This window comes from Electrona antarctica (assembly GCF_951216825.1).
Source record: "Electrona antarctica genome assembly, contig: scaffold_294, whole genome shotgun sequence".
NCBI lineage: Eukaryota > Metazoa > Chordata > Actinopteri > Myctophiformes > Myctophidae > Electrona > Electrona antarctica.
The window spans coordinates 142501-166500 of record NW_027638339.1 but is presented as its reverse complement, the minus strand read 5'-3'; the positions used below and the strand labels follow the sequence as shown (position 1 = coordinate 166500).

General features: G+C 43.4%; 1 protein-coding gene across 1 annotated transcript in view; it reads left to right on the top strand.

Annotated features, from left to right (window-relative positions):
• The window catches only part of LOC306918161 (neuropilin-2-like), a gene marked incomplete at its 5' end in the record, with an annotated part of 30685 nt that overhangs the window by 5870 nt on the left and 815 nt on the right, over nucleotides 1-24000 (top strand). Inside the window, 6 exons of the mRNA XM_079531043.1 lie at nucleotides 3292-3560; nucleotides 4295-4391; nucleotides 7544-7576; nucleotides 14281-14688; nucleotides 15008-15023; nucleotides 22063-22079. Of these exons, the coding sequence (XP_079387169.1) occupies nucleotides 3292-3560; nucleotides 4295-4391; nucleotides 7544-7576; nucleotides 14281-14688; nucleotides 15008-15023; nucleotides 22063-22079 (840 nt within the window). The remainder of the gene's footprint in view (nucleotides 1-3291; nucleotides 3561-4294; nucleotides 4392-7543; nucleotides 7577-14280; nucleotides 14689-15007; nucleotides 15024-22062; nucleotides 22080-24000) is intronic.

Genomic DNA, 24000 nt, shown 5'->3' with positions numbered 1-24000 from the left:
TTTTATTTTGCTGACGAAGGCCCTGGCCTATTATTATATGTCTGCATCAAGAGAAACATCACAACATTGCAAAAACAATGTACAGGGCAGAAGAACAAGTGTCCTTCATATTTCAACAGAATCTGATCTGTCTACTGTCTGCACTGTCCGACCGAAAAACGGCGTGATAATCGGAGACTGGATACGCATCCAACGGTCGCCATCCAGTGTCTGCAGAGGACTTTGTAGGAGCTGAATAAGCACAAAGAAAGATGAATAAATGCCAAGACAGAATTAGCACGTCTTTGCTGCCAATGAAAGGAATCATTTCCTTGTTGTCGGGTAGAAACCTTGTATGTCCAAAACCCGTTCCTTTTCTTCTTCTTGAATACGGTATATTCCTGAAGATAAACAAGCTCAACTTACGGTACCCACTTGATCTCTATATTTTATACTTTGGCTATTTGAAAACAGCAGGTCCAACAGGCTCAACGAGTGCCGTGATCCCCCCTAAAAACGTGATCCTAAAACATGGTAATCAGGTACTATGATTATACTAGGAGAAAGCTTTCAAAATAGTGTAGATAATGATGTATGTTTTTTATGTGGCCACACCCACCAGGTCATTAAGTAGGCCTATACCTGGTTTTCACCGTAACACCACCCACCTGAACTTAAGCTTCACCCACAGCTGTTGTTGTATGATAAAGGGGGAGGGGTTATGGGATTGGTTAGGATTATGATGTCACAAAAATGGTATATTTTCAATTCAGCCTTTTGACTCAAAAGCTTTCAGCTTTCAGGAAGAAACCAAATATACGCAGGGAAGACATGTTTCAATATTCTAACCATACCTGGTTAGAGTAATGTTAACTCAATAGACACATACACAACGTTAAAAAAAATAACCAAAATCACGGCACTCGATCTTTGAGCTTGGACTCAAACCTCGTCAGTTTGTAGCGACTTCATTGGTCACTATCAGAGAACTAATCGGCGTGGTTGGCTGTAATTATCTCCTGCAGTGAAGACGGGAGGACTTGGCGATCAATATTCTTCTATCGGCGCCTCACTACCCCACTTTCACTGCGAGACAAAACACACACACACACACACACACACACACACACACACACACACACACACACACACACACACACACACACACACACACACACACACACACACACACACACACATTGTACACACCGGCTCCCTGCATGCATAAACGCATGCACGCACGCATGCATGCACCCACCATGCACGCACACACAGACGCACCCACGCACATACTGTACACGTACGTTCACGCCTCCCTAAGAGCTGATTCCAGATCCATCCCTCCCACAGAGACTTGTTAATTAATTCCCTCCCTTTGTACATCGGCCAAGATCAAACGCGGTGCCGTGGAAAAGGGGGAGGGAGGCAAAAAAGCACACTTTCTCTGTATTTCGACTGTAACAACTTTCAACTGTATTTAATGAGCAGCGATAATTTAAGTCCCCGCATTTTTATTTGCCTGCGAGTGAAAGAAATAAGAGTTACCTCAACCCAAATCCATTATTCATTAGGCTATCCATGTGTGGCTAAATCTGCAGAGAGAGAGAACAACAAAAAAAAGTTAGTATCTTTAGAGCGAGGAAGCACGGGAAAGAGGAGGAGAACAGAGGAAGGGAGGAAGATGAGATGAGGATGATCGGAGCGACTCAGCAGTTTTTAATATGAGCCGAGAACATAGGATAACTGGAACGGATGGATGTGGACGAGAAAAGAAAGACTGTACATACAAGGTGTGGAAAATAAAATTGATTCTTAGATGAATCGCGACGCCGCGACATGGACGATTATTAATCGAGTCACACGTGTCAAAAATCTATGTATTATTTAAAAACATTATTATTATTATTATTATTATTATTATTATTTGATATTATTTTACCATAAAGGATCATAAGTCATGTGTTTTCACTATGGATCATTAGAAAACACTTTGTTTAATAGTCACACAGTGAATCATGTATTGGCATTGCAATGCATCAGTAATTGAATCATAATCGTATTGTAGCCCAATTAATCAGAATTAATGGAATCATAGCCCTCTGAATCGAAATTGAATCTTATCGTCAGGTACCTACTGTCTAGCGATTTCTGCCACCTAAAAATACTGTAGATAGATTGATAGATAGATTTATGCCCAGTGTTAATTTAATTGATCAATTTTGAATCCTACAGTCCTTACAATATGGATAATATTTACCCAGGGTTACATTAATGTTGATGAATGTCCTGCACAAACACAGCAGTGTTCTGATGTGTACTGTATGGCTGTTTAGACATGGTGTCATACAGTAAAACACTTATCTCTGTCTTAAGTCTCTCTCTCTCTCTCTCCTCTCTCTCTCTCTCTCTCTCTCTCTCCTCTCTCCCCTCTCCCCATTCTGCTCTCTGAGAAGCGAGAGGAAGTGAACTGCAGTGATAATTGATAGTGTTTAGACTGACATAATACGCAACTACGCATACACACACGTACGTCCAAAAACAAACACGCGTGCGCACTGAGACGTATTGTGCTGACTAAGGGTTGAATACGAGAATCGCGACGGAACGAGACGTCAGCAATCACAATGATTAAGGATGTTTTGTGTGTGTGTGTGTGTGTGCGCACGAGCGCATGCGCATGTTTACACATGTATCGGTAGAGCACATGGGTCCTTGCATTGCTGTCTGTCTGTCTGTATGTGTGTATGTGCGTGCGTGCGTGCGTGCGTGCGTGCGTGCGTGCGTGCGTGCGTGCGTGCGTGCGTGCGTGCGTGCGTGCGTGCGTGCGTGCATAGCCCTTACAAACCATGATGAAATGTGCGTCCAGCTTGTGGTTAAGCTTGTGTACCACAGAGTAAAGCCACTGATGCTTTAAGCTCCAAACAAACACTACATCCTGCTTCATTAGTGCATTGATCGTTCAATGGCTCAGCCTGGCTCCTTCTCAACTCACACAGCTGGACCTTCTGCTCTATGTAATTCATTCATTTATTTCCTAGTTTGTTTTTTATCTCAACTAACAAACTACAAAGATACAAAGCTACAAATATGCTGTGTGGCTTTGTATATTTTGTATCTGCCAGTGTGGACACAGCCTAACTCCCCAAATATTTTCCTTGTTTCCCTGTTTCTATTTATGTTTTATTTTTTTCACCATAAAACAACCGTTTCTCTTATGAACACAGGAAAATGGTCCTCACAAAGAGAGACAAGAGACTCTGGATTCCGTCTAACAGCCGCATCGCCTCTCTCTCTCTCTCTCCCTCCCTCCAGACTTCTCGGGGAACTACCTCCACCTGGACGCTGGCGCCCACACCCAGCGGCAGCGGGCCCGCCTGATGAGCCCCGAGGTGGCCCCCGAGCGGGGGCCCCTGTGCCTCCTCTTCTACTACCAGCTGCAGGGCGACACGCAGGCCAGCCTGCGGGTGCTCCTGCGTGACGACGAGCAGGAGGAGACGCTGCTGTGGGCCCTGCGGGGGGACCAGGGCCCACACTGGAGGGAGGGACGCACCATCCTGCCGCAGAGCCCCCGCGAGTACCAGGTAGGCTACAGCTTCTGTCGTCCACTGATTCCCCATTGTTTGTTTCCTATACGTTCTTTTTTATTATTATTTATTTCAAAAACGAATGAAATTAGCTTTCATTGTGATAGGGATAAGTTAGTTCTATTGATCCACAAGCCAGAACACAAGAAAGATGGAGTGCTGTGATCTTTGTACTTTTTCTGTTTTGTATGTGTCTATGGAGTTAACATTACTCTAATAGACCCCCGTGTGTGGTTGGAATATTGAAGTAGTGGACAACTCCATCTTCTGAGTAGGGTCGGTGGGTGCAGGTACTCACACCTGGGGCGCAGCGCACTAGATTTTTGAATAAATGAATGACAAGAGGGCACACCATTGTGCTCACAGCGAAGTTCCAAATGCACCCTTAATGAACTGGTGGGTGGGGCCACATAAAAACATAATTTTAACACTTTCTGTACACTTTTCTTTTTGAAAAACTCTTTCTCCTAGTATAATCATAGTACCTGATGATCATGTTTTAGGGGTGGAAATCACTGCACTCTATCTTTAAAATGAACTACGGCCCACCCATATGGGCCGTTTTTTTCCTTTGAAACTCAAATCTGCCCCGTAAAACCCATAGTGTTATTTTAACTCTTGATACAAACAGAACCAAAATGGACCAGTAAGAGTCCATTTGGTTCTTTTCATACAGTCCCCAAGACCCCCACGTTGAGCACCACTGATCTAAAGACTCTCTCTCTTTTCAGGTGGTGTTCGAAGGGTTTTTTGAACATGGCACCAGAGGCCACATCAGGATAGACAACATTCACATGAGCAACACCATAGAGCTGGAACAGTGCACACGTAAGTCTCATATCTATCTATCTATCTATCTATCTATCTATCTATCTATCTATCTATCTATCTATCTATCTATCTATCTATCTATCTATCTATCTATCTATCTATCTATCTGTCTGTCTGTCTGTCTGTCTGTCTGTCTGTCTGTCTGTCTGTCTGTCTGTCTGTCTGTTTATGTCTGCCTGTTTATCATTTGATCAGTCTGTGTCAGTCTGCCTCTCCTCCCCACCCCTCCTACCATCTCACTATTTCCCCATAGACGCTTTAAGCTATGCTCTCACCAGAGAGAGAGAGAGAGAGAGAGAGAGAGAGAAGGGGGGAAACCTCATAATGTTTCTCGTTCACAAGAGCAAAACAAAGCAGAAAGTAGGCCACAAATGGCCGCTGGGCATGGATCCTAATCTATCTTTCATTATTTCTCTCTCTCTCTCTCTCTTTCTCTTCCTCTATCGTCCTCTCTCCATCATCCAAGTGTCTCACCCCCTCTGTTCTCTCTCTCTCTCTCTCTCTCTCTCTCTCTCTCTCTCTCTCTCTCTCTCTCTCTCTCTCTCTCTCTCTCTCTCTCTCTCTCTCTCTCTCCCTTTGACTCATATCCAGTACCTGGTAGGAAGCCATGCTCAGCTAGGCCATCAACCATTTTACTGAGCAACTTCTCTCTACACGCACGCACGCACGCACACAAACACACACACACATACACAAACACACAGAGAATGAATGTGTGCGTGTCAAAGTGTATTGTGATTTGAAAACAATTCTGTTGTGCTACACAGTCTAGACTCGACAGGCATGATATGAACTGACTCCAACCATCCTCATTTTTTTTGTTTGACTGTCATGACTTTGACAAACATGCATGCACGCACGCAGTCACACACGCACACAGTCACGCACGGATGCACGCACATAGTTGTTTTGATGTGAAGTAAAGAGAATATTCTTATCATTTAATGCAGTGGAGCAGTGGTTTGCTCTGCACAGCAGGACAGAATTGGCTAGTTAGCTAAATGCCTGCACGCACACACGCACAAGCACATGTACGCACGCACACGCACGCACGCACACACCCACGCACGCACGCACGCACACACGCAGGGTGGCGCATGATGGAGCCCATGACTTTGACTCCTGTCTCTCTCTCTCTCTCACTCTCTCTCTCTCTCTCTCTCTACTCATCTTATTCTTGTTTGCAGTTCAATCTCCTCTCTTTCTCTCTCTCAATCTCTATCTCTCTCTCTCTCTCTCCCTTTCAACCTCTCTGCTCCCCCCTCCATTTCCATCTCTCTTTCATCCCTCTCTCTCTCTCTCTCTCTCTCTTTCTCTCTCTCGCTCTCTCTCTCTCAGAATATATGTCACACGTCCCCCGGCAACTAATAAACACTAGTAAATCTCAGCCTTTTCCTCTCACGGCCGCCTCTCTTTCTCTCCACCCCTCCTCTCCGTTCTCCTCTCCATCTTCTCTCTGCTCCATCTATCCTCGACTCGTTTTACGGCCACCTCCCCTCCGGCCCGGCCCCCCTTTCTTTCATCCCTCCTTCTTCTTCCATGCCCTCCAGCGTGTCTGGCTGACAAATAGCCAACACTCGCTCAGAGAGAGAGAGAGAGAGAGAGGTAGTAGTTGATTATCACAGCAAATTTTGATTAGTTTTAATCATATTTTTTTTTAATATAATTCCATTGAGGTTTTTTTTACTTTAGACTTTAGTCGACAAAATCTACAGTTGATTTAGTCAACTCAAGTCTATGATTTTAGACTTGGTTGCGCTCTGAAAATAGCCGATCGCAACCAAAAATAAAATGACTTGTCTTTTAGTTCTGTTCTACTGGATCTCCACTAGTCCCTCCCTAAACATCTTTTATTTTTTTCCCTTTTTATTTTATTTTTTTCCGTCAGTGATAAAAGGTAGTCGACAAACATTTTTCGTCATAGTTTTAGTCGACAAAATCAACACTGGATGAGAGGGAGGAGAAAGACAAGTTCCATAAAGCTCTTCTAGGAGGAAGACTCTTGCTTTCCTCCTGACCTGTTAGCTCACTCTTTCCTCTTTAGCTCTCTACTAACTATCATCCAGAGACAGCTATGGCCTTTAGGCCTCTACAAATCTTTATTGATTTTCTCAAAAAGCCGTAAAAAAGAAAAGAGTGGTTAATTTTTTTTTTTACAATTGGCCTACATTAGAATATATTACTTTGTAATCACTATAGTGGGCAGAGGCCTCATCTATATACTGGAGAAATGTAATTGCCCCCACAAAAACGTCCCAGGACGTATCGACGTTTACTAAGTCATAGCGTTGCATATTTGCACCCTGTCTCATGTGGCATTAACACGGCTTTAGCAAGCGTAAGCATTTCTTTTGGTCCAACAAAGGCCGGGGCAACGTGCTAGGTCTCACCTAGGGGATGGGAACACGGAATACAAATCAGGAACATGAGTCATGTGTCATTCTACATAGTGAGAACACATGCCTTTCCCTCTGGTATTGGGCACTTTAACCAGAGGGCCTTTGAAGCTCAATGGCTAGCATTACGCTACCAACCGTAGGGGTTATTATAGCCATTCAGTCACTGCTTGGCTCTCCCACACAGAAAGAAATAATGTAGAAAATTGCATATCTCTGCTGACGGGCAGAAACCACCTAACTCACAACATTTATTTTCTCCATTATTCAATGGTATTGGACACCCTTTACCTAACAAAAATTGGAACCAATGAAAAGTATTAAAAAGTACCAAATCTTCCATAGTCTACCACCGCTTTGTTTATTTATCATCTCCTTATTAAGGGATATTTAACTTTTTTGTTTTAAGCCCTGATCATTTACTTAAGTACAATTTTATGGTATTTGTACTTTAGTTGAGTATTTCCAATTTCCAATACTTCTACTCCATACATCTCTGATCCAAATATTGTACTTTTACTCTACTCAAGTCAATTTTGAATTCCGGACTTTTACTTGTGACAGAGTATTTCCACATTGCAGTATTGGCACTTTTACTTAAGTAAAACAAGTAAAACATTTCAAGGCCTGATCTTTGCATAAGAATTGCTTTGCGTCTGCTTCCATCTATTAACGTTTTCCTCTCTCTCTCTCTCTCTCTCTCTCTCTCTCTCTCTCTCTCTCTCTCTCTCTCTCTTTCTCTCTCTCTTACAGAGCCCTTCCCTGTTTTCCCTCCTGACATGACTGGTGAGTTGTACTTCCTGTGCTTCCCCGTTCTTACTTCCTGTTGCCAAACGTCTGTGCTTCCTGCTTGTTGCTAAGCTCAGCTTGCAGCGCTGGCCCCGAGTAACCTTTGTTATGAACACTACGATCCAGTATGCTCTATCCACAATATTCAACAAGATCTCTTAACAGGAGCAACAGCTACACAGTATCTGCCTCTCACTCAAAGACCAAGCACACGTAGTAGCTATAGTGTTGTAGTACTCGAGTCATTGACTCGTCTTGAGTCCGGTCTCGTCTCCACATTTTCATTCACTCGGTCTTGTCTCGGTCTCGCCCTTAATTTGACTTGACTCGGTCTTGGACCAAGGGACTCGGGACTCCAACCCCACCGAGTCCACTCGAGTCACCACAATGCAATGAAATCATTATATTATACCCATATTATGAGGAGCCCATTCACATTAACATTACAAGAGAGCTGTCTGGTGCTTATAGACAGATATCTTCTATCTAAAGGAGCAAAGCCTATCAAATGAGAAAAATAATAAATATAAATCTGGTCTCGACTTGGTCTCGCCTCCCGACTCAGACTTGACCCCCTCCAAAACTCTGTCTCGGACTCCAACACTAGTAGCTAATGGCACCCGAAACTATCCTAAAGTCATCTAAATCCAACTTGTTCACACACAGTATCGTCCAGTCATGCATTTCTTTACATGCAAGTATGCGTAATATGTATGCATTGAATGGTTGCACACCCAGGGCTATGTCGTTGATTTTATACGTATTTTTTGCAACTTGAGAAAACGACTCAAACATGGACAACATTGCAAACCGGCAATGTTTTGGATGGCATTTCAGTGCATTATGTTTCAGCATGCCATCCCTGCATGCTGGACTGATAACTCCCCGGTTATGGAACCCCCGATCTTGCGCCTTCTTCCTTCCTCTCTGGGGGGACACGAAACAACACCAGCAACTCGACATGATTGTTCATCACAGCGGCATCGGCAGGAGCTGAATTATTTACAATAATTGTCGCTGCAGCAACAGTGCACGCTAAAGCCACAATTACGACAGCACAGCAACAACGTTCTGGGTTTTGGCTGCAGCATATATATATAGTGAGGACAATGTGATTCTCTGAGCCTTTCTTTTTTATGTTTGGCATAAATTATGTCGATTTACGGAGCTGCAGTAATACTTCGTATTGGGTTGGTATTTCTCTCACTGATCAGTGGTTCTCAAAGTGAGGGTCCGGGCAGTAACCCCAGGGGTTCCACGAGGACCCCAGATAAATGTTCACTGTTTTACACACAAATCTTCCCTTATGGGGGCGCCCGACACAAAATCTTTTCACACAGGGTTCGGCGGCCAAATACAATATACAATCAATATGGGGCCATTGACATTAAAATGTTTGAGAAGCATAGTGCACTATAGATACTGGTAGGAGGTGCAGGGGTGCATAGCATATGACAGAGAGCATAGTCATTTTGTCGATGGGTGACCCTTTGTGATTGCACGCCCTTGGCACCCACAGTCGATTACAACATGAATAATGTAATGGCCGTGCAGCGTTTTATTGGTTTGAATGGTAAATAATGTCCCAGGGCGCCGCAGGAGTACAACACTGTTTGGTTGCGGGAATGTAATTGTGCAGATGGATCATGAGAGGCAGTCTTTATCCATTGTTTTATTTCCATCCATCCCTCCTTCTAATGAAGTTAAAAGTTTAGAGTAGAAATCTCTTCTCCTCTTTCTGACCTCTCCTCCCCTCCCCTCCCCTTTTTCTCACACATGGCAGACTGAAAGCAGACAGGTACTTTAGACTCTAGATCTGTAGTTTAGAAATCTGGGTTGGGGCCAAAATGTACAGCAGGTATACTGGGTCCACTCAGAACAAGGGTTCTGAGTGCTATTTCTGCTATTTTTGATTTGATCATTTTTCAACATGGAAATGATTGATGATTATGCAAATATAATTGTCTCAAATAATTGTGATTAGGCGATTATGTAATAATTGTGACAGGCCTACCCTATGGTTATTATAATAATGGTTATTATAGCCTATTATTATGATGATAACTTCTCACCCGTGTGAAGTGAGGGGTGCTCTTATCATCGTAAATCATCATACATCATCTCATTCCGGCCAATCAGAATTTGCGTCCTCACCTTCGTCTTCAATGTTTGTGTTACTCAATGTTTGTGTTTACACAAAAACTCAAAATCGTCCATTCATGGTCAATGGCATTTACTTTACCCATATGCTGGACATAGGCCTCAAAAACAGGATTCACAGTTTAATTGTACTGCCAGGGTCTTTTACTTGTTCATGGATCTGTTCAAGTTATTCTTGTATTTATCGGCTTCCCTTCAGTGATGCTGCGGTGGTGGGATATCATGTGGGAAATTCCAGTACAACATTGCCACTATGTTTTCCACAGTGTTTGGATGGAGAACTCGAGGTTGCGCCGGTTTTTAGAGAGCGCTCAGTCAAGCCTCTAAACGGAGATCAAGCCAGTCAGCTCTCTCTACCGTATCAAGTTCAGATCAAAAACATTCTTTGAATGCCAGCAGACACTTGAGAAGTTCATGGTTTGGTTCACCCCATTCAACTCAGTAGAACGTAAATAAATACCACTGCCCAGGATGACAAAGTCTAAAACAAAAAAAAACTTGAGTGCAGAACAAAGCCCACTTCTAATCCACCTCAAGTGTTTGGCCTAATGCCTGAAGGGTTCCTAAACAATGGTCCCGGATCCTGCAACAGGTCTGTGCCAGTGTTCTAGTCTAGTCTAGTTCTAGTTCTCAACTAGATCTACAGTTGATTTAGTCGACCAAATGTATTTTGGCAAGCCTTGATGGCATTGTAATGCCTGATTTTACACTTGTTTGAATGCTCTAAATATTGTTGTGAGCTTGTAGATCAGCTATTTTCAGCCATAACAGCATAACACCCGAGCGCAACCAAACATAAAATGTCTAGTCTTTTAGTTCTTTAGGATCTCATCTTCTCCACTAGTCCCTCCCTATAACCTTTAGTCAATGTTTTATTTGTTGATGAAATTGTCAATATGTTTAGTCTTAGTTTTACTCATCATAGCTTAGTTTTGAATTTTGTTTTGTTTCGTCATAGTTTTAGTTGACGTCTGTGCAAATGGCTCCCAGCACTGCAGAGTGCTTCAAAAATGTGTATTTTGGAGATCGGGTCAGACAAGGTCGAAGAAGCCTTTAGCCGTGCACCAATGGATGTGTGTGTTTATGTGTGGGTGGACGTGGTTGGCCATTTCTTTACCAGGAAGACTTCCAGATGTGTGCCCTGCATAACAAACAGTGCACATGTCGTAGCATACATACACATTATGGATTCTGCTTGGGATCCTGAATTTTGAATATAATGGTCCTGGAGTTTGTCCCAACATCTATGCGATGTGTTTTCAGTAGAGCAGTGGTTTTCAACCAGTGGTCCGGATCCTTGAGGGGGTTCCAGGTGGTCCCCAGCTAAATGATGGAGTTGGTAACCAAATGAGCTCTTAGTTATTACTGTAGATATTTAACACTTGACAGCGTAAACTGAAACCAAATGGATCCTTGCGGGTCCATTTGGTTTTCATTTTACACTCTCAAGAGTTTAAATTATTGTTAAACATCTGCATTAGCTACTTAATTTACAAAAAGTCTACACACATTAGAGAATGTAGACAAATATTTTGATCAACATTTGCCAGGTTATCTCTCCTAATGGTAGCCATACCACATCAATACAGCATGGAATTGTGGATCAAATGTTCTCGAACGGCAACAAAATATTCTACGTTTTGGGTCTGAGTGAGGCTAAATCTCATCAAATGGTGGTCTGTGGCTCAAAGGGGGGGAGATAATTCCAAAATATGTTGTGAAGCTAAGATAAGCAACTCCATATCAAAATGTATTTTAAAGTTGGACTTGAGTTTGCAGAAGCTGTTTTTTCAAGTGAGCGAACAATGTCAGTTTGTCTGCTGAGTGGGTTAATCGACCGTGGCACGCTGGCGGCTTGGTATCCGTGGCAATCAGGGAGGCGTTTGGCTTGTGGGAAGAGAAGGCTGACAGTCCGACCGGCCATGCATGCTGGAGACATGCAAATGCATGCGCACACACACACACACACACACACACACACACACACACACACACACACACACACACACACACACACACACACACACACACACACACACACACACACACACACACACACACACACACACACACACACACACACAGCCCAAGTTGACCACCCAGAGAATTCACTTGTAACTCCACTTCTGGCAAATTAATCCTGCCTTTAAAGTATCTTATTTCACCTTTTTCTTTAAATCCTTTGCCAGCCTCACAGATTTCAAATATCTCTTATCAACGAGAGGGACGCGCTCTGCTCAGAGAAGGAAAGTTGTGTTAATTAAGAAAAAACTTGTCTAATCACCTTTTTAAGCAATACCCTTTTTTCCCTCTTTCAGTTCACCTTAGAGAATTCACTCTTGTGGAACTTTCTCCCTCCCCCACCAAGTTCTCCCGCTCTTTCGCTCAGATCTAAAAACATGCGAGGCAGCTATAGGGGTCAATTTGCAGCCGTGGAGAAATCATCTCTGTCTTAATCCACTTGTGGGAAGGCTCCCTGTGCCTGGCTGCTTAGAGCGCAGCTTTACAATCAAAGTCCCGGCTTAAACCCCTTAAAGAGTACGTCTGAACTTTTAAAAAAGAAGCCAGTTTGCTTCCTTGAGGTTTGGTGTTCTGTCTATAGCCTCGTTCCATTGCCTCTTTCTTTTTTTAATACGCTTCATTTTCTCCAGCTTCTATCCGCCTTCTTCACATTTTCTCTCAAGTGTCTCCAGTATCGCTCTTTTCTCTCTCTCTCTCTCTCTCTCTCTCTCTCTCTCTCTCTCTCTCTCTCTCTCTCTCTCTCTAACTGCTCTCATTCTCAAGCATGTTCTCTCTTTTCTTTCCCTCTCGTCCTTGTTTGAGTCTTTCTTGTTTTGCTTCCTTCTTTCTCAGTACTACATCTTTCTTTCTTTCTGTCTCTGCCCCGCCCCTCCCCCTCCCTCTCTCTTTCTGCTACCTCTCTTTTCACCGAGGGTTAACCGAGTATTGAAGATTCAGACAGACCCTTTAATGCAGGATTAAAGATATCATGGCTGGATTAGCTCTCTCTCTCTCTCTCTCTCTCTCTCTCTCTCTCTCTCTCCCTTTCACTCGTTTACTGCCCTATTACTCATTCCTTTTATTTCTCCTCCTTGCTTTGTCTCGTCTCTCTCTCTCCCCTGGTGTCCCTCTTATTTCCTCTTTTTCTTCCACCCGCTCCGTCCGCGTCTGTCACGTGTGTCATCGGTCTGATCTGGCCACGATCAAAACCAGCTGCTTCTTACAAAAGCTACAACCACTTAACACCCCTCCCACCCACCCCCACCCCAACCCCGGCTCAATCAAAGACAGCCAATCACTGCATAATCAAGGCTTTTGCATCGACCAATCGAATCCCAAGGGCCAGCATGGCATGAGCCTCTGCCTTGTCAATGTGCAGCTAATGCCTGTGCTGTTTGCATCAAAGAATCAAAAATGTACAACCAGTAAAAGACATGAATCACCAATGAAAGTCCTTTTTTCCAGACATAATAAGACACTTTAATATTTATAATACACTTAGTTGTGTAGGTGTTTGGGACAGTGAGCTAAACTTGATCTTTGTCATTGTGGTCTTTGTGATGATCCGTATTCAGTATGGATTAAAGGGCCACTTCACCCCTTTTGCAACCAGATCTTATTTTAATGATGTTTGGTAGACAAGAAACACTTTCTTGGGGTTTTTATGTGGGTAAATTGTGTTTTTAGATATTTCAGTATTTCCAAGTGTCCATGATGTCATGGGCACTGGGCTCACTTACTTCCTGGACTACATGTTGTCTCAGTAAGACAGCCCTCCCCCTATGCACAAGGAGGAGTAGTGCACCAAAGCATCATGGGAATTGTAGTCCAGGAAGAAAGTGAGCCTTCTAAAATATCTAAAAACACATATTACCCACATATAAACCCCAGGAAAGTGTTTCTTGTCTCCCAAAAATCATTAAAATAAGATCTGGTTGCAAAAGTCTGTAATTGAGCTGACGGTCTCTTGCTGCTATTCTGGTCTCACAACAAACCTGTCAGAATTCAGTCTTTGTCCAAAATGTGTACCATGTCGAGTTGACTCAACCTGCCAGTAATTATAAGACCTTCACTATTATTTGGTAATGGTTAGGCATAGTTATTTTTGGTTATTGTTAGTTATGGTTAAGGTTATAGGGCATGGTCCTATTGGTTGAGGTTAGCCATATAGTTATTTTGTTTACAGTGAAGGTTAGACATGGTTCTTTTGGTTAATGTCAGGCATAGTTATTTTGGCTAAGGTCAGAGTCAAGGTTAAGGTTATTCTAACAGTTGTTTCAGTCCAGACAGACTGCATTGAGTCAACATGGTCGTTCATCAAATAACGCTAATCTGAGTTCTGACGGCTTAGCAGGAGACCAAGCTGCTTTATTCCTTATTGCTATGTTAACTCACAGACAAACGGAAAGATAACTTTAGCTCACTCAGCCCCAGGACCTATTCAACTTCCACTCCCCCTCCCCCCAAAAGAAATACGGTCTGCATGCCTGCCTCCCTGCATTCCACCAAGCCGACCTGTAATGTGTCCTCCTACCCTCCAGGGCGCGCCATGTCTGGGGTGGAGCCCACAGTAGACACAGTGGCCGTTCAGCACATCCCCGCCTACTGGTACTATGTGTTGGTGGGAGGCGGCGCCCTCTTGCTGCTGGCCACCGTGACTCTGGTGGCCATACTGTGCTGCCACCGCTACTACCTGGCCACCAAGAAGACCTCCACTAGCCACCATCAGCATCACTCGGTGGCGTACCACAGCAGCGGCCAGCAGCAGCAGCCGCCCAGTCAGCAGCAAGCTCACCCGAGCTACTACCACAACCAAACGCTGTGCCAGAATCTCATCCACAGCCCCAACCAGAACCACCTGTACCCGCCAGGTGGCGGCGGAGGGCTGGTGGGGCCGGGCGTCGACCCCATGCTCACCATCAGGCTGGATGACCGCTACAGAGCCCAATGTTGAGACAAAAAAACAACAACAACAACCCAGACAACCGATGGACTAACGTTTTTAAATCGTGCGACTTATTGGGAAGCTTTTGTTGGAAAAAATCACTGGAGGGGATATGTTGGAAACTACAGCCCCCACCACCTCAATTACCCCCCCCCCCCTCCCGCCCCTAAAACGAATGAATGAACTATTATAGAGGGTATCTTCACTGGTGTTTCACGTTAGTGGGAATTGACAGATGGTTTGGCTTGCAGAACTACAAATCCCAGTGCATTAATGTCTGATGTGATCCACGTTTAAGGATGCAACGTTACTCTATCCAGCAGGTGCTCCCGTAGCTGGGTAGCATCCAGCCCGAAGGATGAGAGATCTCCCATGGTGGTGTCGACGGGGAGCTTAACAAACCACATGAGCTTTTTTATTGACATCGCTCGCTGTGGTCAGAGAGGCCGACTGACTGGCCCCGGCCAAAGACTGATTGACTTGTCTGTGATCGACTCGCTGGCTGCGGCTGCGCATGGTCACACAGACAGACATGAAAGAGACCAACCGACCACCAGCCAGCCTTTACAGACAGACGTTCTGTAACTAGCTCAGGTTGTGAGCAGATTATAGTAAATGCCTGTGAGGCGATGGTTTATGGTACGCTCTTCTATCAATATCAGGATATATGCCTGTATATATGCCAGGATATAGGTCTGTCTCGCTCGGCTCTGCGGCTCGGACACTGTCTGCCTCCAAATACTCTGATAGAGGAAGGATTTATGGAAAGGCTCTAAAGGAGAAGGAGAGAGGGTTATAGACAGACAGACATGCATGTGTGTGTAATATGTGTGTATCAAGAGAGTGTTCCTGTTGTGTGAATGAACGAAAACACATTTTGTGCGTACACGTGTGCCTGTGCACGTCCACGCGTGACATCAAGAGTGTTTGCGACTTTAAAAAAAAAACAACCCTCAGTGCTTTTGTGTGCGAGCGTGAGTGTGTCCGTCCGATAAATCGAGGTAGACACGGGAAGAGATAGATTGACTGAGAGAGAGAGAGAGAGAGAGAGAGAGAGAGAGAGAGAGAGAGAGAGAGAGAGCGAGCACACTGTGTGAGAACACAGTGAGAGTGAGTGAGGCCCAACCAGCCGTGACAGACACACACACTGCTACCACCCACACACACACACACACACACACACACACACACACACTGCTGCAGACCGTGAGGAAGAGAAAGAAATCAGCATTGTGCTGTCACCCTGCTCTGGTTTTACACTGGAGGAAAACAGGCTGCTTTACAAAACTCCCTACACGCACGCACGCACGCACGCACGCACGCACGCACGCACGCACGCACGCACGCACGCATGCTAGAGACTGATGCCACTTTATTGGGCTCGATGCCGATCCCGAATTTAGAAAGCCCTAAACCACAGACTAAAACCAGAGCACGGGGTCAAAAAGCACATTTCTTTTCTTGATCAATTTGGGAAAAACGTGGATTTGATAACATTTTCTATGTTACTACATTTAGCAAAAAATAAACACAAATACACACAAATAATGTTTCATTCAACCACTTGAACGTCACAATGTGATGTTTGCAATGCCCAATGCATAGCGTCGTCAAACCATCCGCTGCATGATTGCCGATATACGTCATCCAAAACGTGAAATAATGGCTGATATGCATGCATCACACTGTTCACACAACAATACACCCACAGACAACTCAACAGCGCAAACTCAAAATGCCGACCCACACACAAGCATGCACACAGGTACGGGGTAACTGGCAGCAATGCAAACACACGCGCGCACGCACGCACACACACACACACTCACGCACATGCACATTCACAGATATGCAATCACACGTTAACACATACACACATGCATGTGCACAAGCACACACCTACAGCCACTTTGCTCACTTACTGGGTCTGCCGTTTTTTCCGCCGCATTTTTCAGATGTGGGAAACCGTGTGTTTAACCACTTAAATCCCATTGTGGTTGAGTGGAGTCCCTCAGGGGTCTCTACTAGTGGATTTTATGTTTTTTTTTTTAAATTGTCAATCGACAAGCCCAACACGTGACGCAATGTGTGAGCTTGTCGATCTGCTATTTTCAGCTAAAGCATTCGCCAGCATTCACTAAATTTCCAGCGAATGCTTAAGTGGTTAAACGGCCTAGCTCTCTCTCTCTGGTTTTAAAGCCACTACCTCCTCCTGCGTTGGAGAACGAGGCCGTTTCAACCACACTCGCTTGTCAGTCAGATATTATGGACACTCTGTGTTGTTTGTTGCCTGGATGTATTGGATGCCTGTCTAGTCCGTATAAAGTAATCATTGTATGTCCCATGGCTGCTACACGTCTGACTGGGAAGGAATGAAACCAGCGGTCAAATGTATCATGTATTTAAATACTTACCCCCCCCCCCCTCCATGTGGCACAGACATGATTGTTGTTTTTATTGCAGTCTCAATGTTGAAGGAAGCCCCCGCCCATACCCCCATCATGCCACCCACAACCCCCTAGTCCTGCTCACGAATCACCGATGTTAATGTGAACATTGGATACGGTGTCGTCAGATGCTCATTTTCGCGGCGCGGTCGTGATTGTTTGGCGATCCCCTTGCTGTCAATCGGTCATCAGGTTTTTTTGCGTCATTGTGCAGGAGAAGCTCTCATCAAAAATGTCCAGCAATTTACTTTACGTCGATGACGTGCTACCACCACCTGTTGCTTTGTGATTAAGCCTGCTGTTTGTTCTTGCCGTATCGTATCCATCGCCTGTAGCTTGCAAGTTTACCAAAGATAACGTTACAATCAATTAGATTGCTATAAGTTACTTTCATTTGATTTCAGTCTGATACCATTTCGCATCAGTGAAATGGCACAACTATTCTACTGTTTACTGCGTGTGCAGATGGATAGATAGATTGATAGATAGTGCCCATACAAAATTAATCTTAATCAAGGTGTTCATATTGTATTATTGGAGTGAGCAGTCCTTTGCAGTGAGCAGTCCTTTGCAGGGTCTCTGCAAAATCTGTACCCAATTTTATGGGCTTCCCGGCTACCATGTTGTGCGCGGCCAACTACCGTACTTCATTTCGCTGATCCCCCCCCCCCCCCCCCCCCCCATTTCTATCATCACAAATCCTCCCAAAAACATGGCAGAGAGAGAGAGAGAGAGAGAGAGAGAGACAGAGAGAGAGAGAGAGGGTGAGAACGAGAGAGAGGGAGAGAGAGAGAGTAAATCGCTTTCTCTGTGGAGCGGAGGGTCCATTAAGCTAGGCTCCCTTTCCCTCTAAAGAGCGCACCAGAGATGGAGGGAGATGAAAGGAAAAGAAAAGAAGGAGGAAAAAAAGCACTCCTTCTTATTTTTGCTAAAGATAGATTTCGTTGTTTTTTTTCTGGGAGAGGAAGGCTAACAGGCAGGCAGGTTGAGGTCTGGACTGAAGGTAGAGAGGAGGTACAAAAGCAGATGAAAGACATATCTCTTGGCAGAACAGACACACACGCACACGTGCGTTCACGTGCACAGCACACAGCGACACAGACACATATCTTCACCAGCATTGCCAATAGCCTCCATGTTGTAGCTGGGCATCCAGGATTCAATTAAGCTTATAGAATCACTTAAATCATAAGGTGTCATTCATTTCCACATAACTCGATATCCCTTATTTTTTATTTTTTTAATACGTTGGACAATATTTATAGTACTTTTCAATTACTCTTCATGTATCCCTGACTTTGCATTACTGTTCCGTTCCATAAAGTTGTGTTTTTTTGCTTTAGTCAACTGTTACATTTGTGGCTATTTTGTGCTTGCATACCCATTTTCTACGTTCCCAGGCTCAGCCTGCAATATAGACTGAGCAAGTGTATGATTTACAGATTTTATGAGTCATTCTAGCGGCCCTGTGCCTCACCCTAATCAATGTAGGTCTTTAACTCAAATCCAAGAATGATATATGATAGTATTTATATACTGCTACACATGCAGGTTTGTCTCTCTCCCTCTCCTTCTCTCTCTGTCTCTGTCAAACTTTTTGCAAGATTTGGAAAATGGTTTGGCGTCTCGTCATGTGGTGCTTTTAAATCAACCCCCCCGCCCCCTTGCTGGTTCTCATTCCCTTCTCCATCACAGATTACTTTGAAACCCTTTAATATTTCTAATTAGTTAATGGAGCCCATTGCATTTATAAAATTCTGCAGTAAGCATTTATATCCCTCTAGCCCTCTTATTTTCTTCTCTCTCTCTCTCCCTCTCGTCGTTCTCTTCATGGAGAAAATATTAACGAGTGAAAGCACTCAAAGGGGTCCTCGGGCCCCACTGGAATGAGCAAGCGTGCACCCAAAGAGCCGTCCATGGCTGTGCCTGAATAAAGCAGGAGGGGGAAAAAAGAAATAAGTTTCCATTCTTCCTTTCTGCACTAATTGGATAGAAGAGATAAAATGAGACTTGGGGGGTTGTGGGTAGTCTTTTTTTTGTACATGATTCTATCCACACGGGGCTGTAAGGCAGGATCGTTAGAACGTATTCAACTGGACTGTCTGTCCACTTATCTTTTCTTTACCCTGTGTCTTTTATCATCATCCCTCTGTTGGTGATTTGGTGTTTTGTTCGTAGAGTCCATGTGGGCCATTCAAGTTCACCACGAGGACTTGCAGCGGTGGAAGAAGTTCCTTGAAAGTATTGAGTAAATGTCGCAACACCACAATATAGAAATACTCTGTTACATGTAAAAGGCTTGACAAAATTACTTGAGTAAAAATACGTTGTCGAACCTTTTCAAATTATATCTCAGTATTTGTCAAACTTTTAAAAAAATCGACAATTGGCCCCAAAATGCAGCAGAATTGGGCTTTTCTATTCATAATTCAATTCTGCAAAGTAACTAGTAACTCAAGTTTTCAAATAATTGTTGTGGAGTAAAAAGTAACAATCTTTGAATCTTACAGTCAATCTCCGCTTGTAGTTGTAATTCCAACGGCGCGTTAGTCTGACAACGTGGTTTTGCGTGCAGTTAGGGTTAGGGAAAGGGTTAGCAATGGGGAGAGTCGGACCAACGTGCCGTCGGAATAATGCGTCGTCGGAATAAGGCCACTGACCCTCAAAGTATACTGAGAAATGGAAATACTCAAGTAACATTAAAGTACTCAAGTACAGCACTTTTGTTACTTACTTTCCACCACTGCTGAAGGCTCTCAGGGCTTTTGAGAACCCTACTTGAAGACTGACAGATTTATAGACTGTTTCACCAGCATGGATTAAGCCTCTTAGATTAGGGAGTACATCTCAACAGAGATCTCCCTCAAATCAAAAGAATGAATGTTGTATTAGCTCCTCGCACCACACAGCTGGGGACAGATTAGTTCTGATTATGTCCACTGATCCTGGGCCAGATGTGTGCTATGCTGAAGGATTGAAACGTTGTTTGGACTTCTTTACCTGCAGGCTACGCTTATGTTTCCTCAAGAAAAATGTCCTCAAACGGTCAAAAAACATTTTGTCAGACAAGAGCTCATTGAGGCCTTGTGTGCTTTCAAACGTCATTCTGGTTTTACTTGTGGTTGGACCTGTCCTGAAAAGCCATATTTCTCTTTGTTTCAAATTCTTATGTTTCGTCACATAAACCCAATGTTTGTAGCCTCAAAATGTAAATTTGAAGAATGACCTAAAACCGAGCCTTTTGAGTTTGAGGAGGAGGGGGGGAATCCAATGCTTTTCACATTTTGAGTAAGCAGGATGTAATGTGATGTTGATGTTGTTCTTGTTTCTTTTGTTTTGTTCTTTAAAATACCTTTGTCATTGCAATGGAGTAGCTCCTCCTCAGAAGTCAGGTAGTAACTTCTCTTAAAACATCTTATGTGGTTGATGCAACAGAGCCAGATGAATGTATCAACCAACGATAAAAACAAAGTTGCTCCAACTTAAAAAAAATACCAGCCCATGGGGATGGTGAGCTGGTTAAAAAGAAAATCCATCAGTGGCCTCAACCACACCACTGTTCTATTTACTGTGCACTTTTTCTCCTGCCTCTGTGAATGTATAAGGCCTTGACTGTGATTGTCTCTTTGACTTCTTGTTTACCAGGGCTGGGTTTCATTCGCTTTCAATTCAGTCCAGTTGAGTTGGAATGGATGGACTGAAGCTGAAGGGGTTTCTGGACGTGTTGAACGTTGTTATTGCACCTTAAGCCAACGTCAGAAAGGAATGGATGCTTATTGGTATTTTCGTGTTTTTAATCTGCTGAATTGAAAGCGAGGTGAATCCCAGCCCTGGCGTTTATACTCTGTGTGGGGTTAGGGGTCAATTTTGGATCAATTTAGACCTTCGAAGGTGTGATTCTGTCACATGTTGAATTCAAGGAAATTGCCTTATTTCACCCTCAGTTCACTTTTACAAATGCAGTACTTGTCTTTTCGATGTGTATTGACTGCAAAGACATAAAAAACCTAATCAATTAATTGGATTGACAAAATTAGGCCCAGTGTCCTTTCTGTTGGATTAGATTTCACAGTTTTATCTTTGTGATCTATCTATTACATTTTCACTTAATATCTTTTTAGTTCCTTTGCCCGGGCAATAATCCATTATAAGCCATGCCGCTATTTCGCCTTATTTATATACTATGTCCAATAATTGTAATACCAATTTCCTTGACTAAACCTGAATTGAAGCAGAATTGAGCTCTGGAACCCTGCCAAGCCTTGCACCTCGGCCTGCCTCAAAGATATTAAAGCGCTATTTTAGCTTGTTGAATTTCATGGTTGTGGAATTAAAAATTAAATATATTGTGTGGAATGTAAAGGTAATAAAAGTGATATTTTTCTATCAAACCATGTTGTGCGTAATTTTCTGGGTAACTAGTCCACTCTCTCTTTCTTCCCCTTCTCACTGTTGGTCTCTCTCTCTCTCTCTCTCTCTCTCTCTCTCTCTCTCTGTTTTAATTTCCAAGCTCAAAAGAAAGTGGCAAATCACATAATAAAACTGTGTGGTTTCATACATCTTTCATACACATATCGCTATCAAAGCAGTCTTGATTAAACATTTAGAGATGCTGGATGCCTTTTTCCCATGATAGGCTCAACACAGAATAGTAATGTTTCGGGAGATTCTTTTGTAAAGTTCACAGAAGATCATTCCATCTTTTTATACAGTATATCTGTGCAGTTGGATTTACATCAGCATCAGGAAAGGGCTTTTTGTCTGCGGAGGACACGGAGGGCTGTTGGAGTGTTATATCTCTTGTTTGATGTTGACTTTTCCACGTCGGTCTGGAGTGGCTCCTGTGGATTGAATGCTGTTTGTCTTTTCTGTCTGCTCTGCAGATGCCAGGCCTATTGACTTTGGAAAAGATGTGCTGTTTTCAACCATAGGCCGCATGTCAATGGAGGTGAGCCTCTGGTTTCCTCTCTCTCTCTCTCTCTCTCTCTCTCTCTCTCTCTCTCTCTCTCTCTCTCTCTCTCTCTCTCTCTCTCTCTCTCTCTCTCTCTACATTCATCATACACTATTCTATCGGTTCTCAACCTGTGGGTCGGGACCCACATGATTTTTTTTAAATTATTATTATTATTATTTTAAATGGAGGGGGAGATCCCCAGATGACAGTAAAGTTACAATTTAAGGACTTTTAAGACCTATTGAATGCTGTATCAAATAATCAACAAACTATGAAATGTCAAACATTGGCCAATATAAGAAAGAGGCAAACATTTTGAAAATAGACTATCTACAAGCTGTGTATAGTGTTGTGAGCTTGTAGTTTGGCTATTGTTCCACTATATGTATTTGTGGAACCGAGTCAAATATACAAATTATGTACAATTCGAGAAGATATAATCAATATCGATACATCTCCCAGCCTTGCCTGTCTCCTCTATTTCCCTTTTTCCTCTCCTCTCCTCTCCTCTCCTCTCCTCTCCTCTCCTCTCCTCTCCTCTCCTCTCCTCTCCCCAGATAGATCATGTCAGCCTGGGGCTATAGAGTATGGTGTGTTTCCTAACCCCAAAAGAACTTGACATACTCCATGTTTTAACTGTATTCCACCAGAAATAAGCCGTTGGCAACTGTGATAGACTGTGTAGCGCGTGCGTGTGTGCGTGCGTGTGTCACACCCACCTCTTTCATGTTCTCCTGTGGTAGGGTCAGACAGACAGACAGACAGACAGACAGACAGACAGACAGACAGACAGACAGACAGACAGACAGACAGACAGACAGACAGACAGACAGACAGACAGACAGACAGACAGTTTCCTCCTGGGCATCTAGAAAAAACATCTGTCTGTAACTATCATTGTTTGCGTCGTGCATGCACGTGCGCGTGTGTGTTTTCCCTTGTTCCTCCAAGCATCCTCTTGACAGATACATGAAGCATGCTGCCACCCCTTGCCTTGCAAAACAAGTCTGTTTACTGCTAGTGTGTGTGTGTGTGTGTGTGTGTGTGTGTGTGTGTGTGTGTGTGTGTGTGTGTGTGTGTGTGTGTGTGTGTGTGTGTGTGTGTGTGTGTGTGTGTGTGTGTGTGTGTGTGTGTGTGTGTGTGTGTGTGTGTGTGTGTGTGTGTGTGTGTGTTCCATAAACCACTCTAAATGCAGCACTTAATTGCAGATTGGCTTGTTCATGTGTCCACATTCATTAAGTGGATTAGAATCATTGCTTCTAGATGCCAAGCAGAGACACACACACACACACACACACACACACACACACACACACACACACACACACACACACACACACACACTTCCCTGGGCACACACTTAAAGCAACTAATTCCATCAAACTTTCAAAATGACGTGGAAGTCAGTAAAACGTGGGTCTGACTCTTCATTTTAATTGTATTTATTTATTTTTAATTTTTTGTATCTTTAAATCATCAATGTGATTAACTGGGAGCAGAATCAGCTCTCCTCCAATAGGTCTGTCCTTTTTGCTGTGTGTAAATTAACTTATATTTCAATTATTTGTAGTTTGTAGAATCAAATACAATTTCACTTTTCTTTCATTTGTCTTTCATTGCTTTACCTAGTAAAGCAATTTCAAGATGGTGATCAAATGTTTAAGCATGTTTTGAAAATTGCTGATCTACAAGCTCACAATGCATCGCATCGCGACAGATCGTGAGCTTGTAGATCGGCTATTTTCAAATGGCTGATTGATGTATGTGTTGTAATAATCAAAATCTACAACGTAACTAGTAACCAACGTTTTCAAAGAAACGTAGTGGAGTTATAAGTACAATATTTGGATCCGAGATGCAGTGGGAGTAGAAGTAAAAGTATTGGAAATACTCAAGTAAAGTACAAAAACCTCAA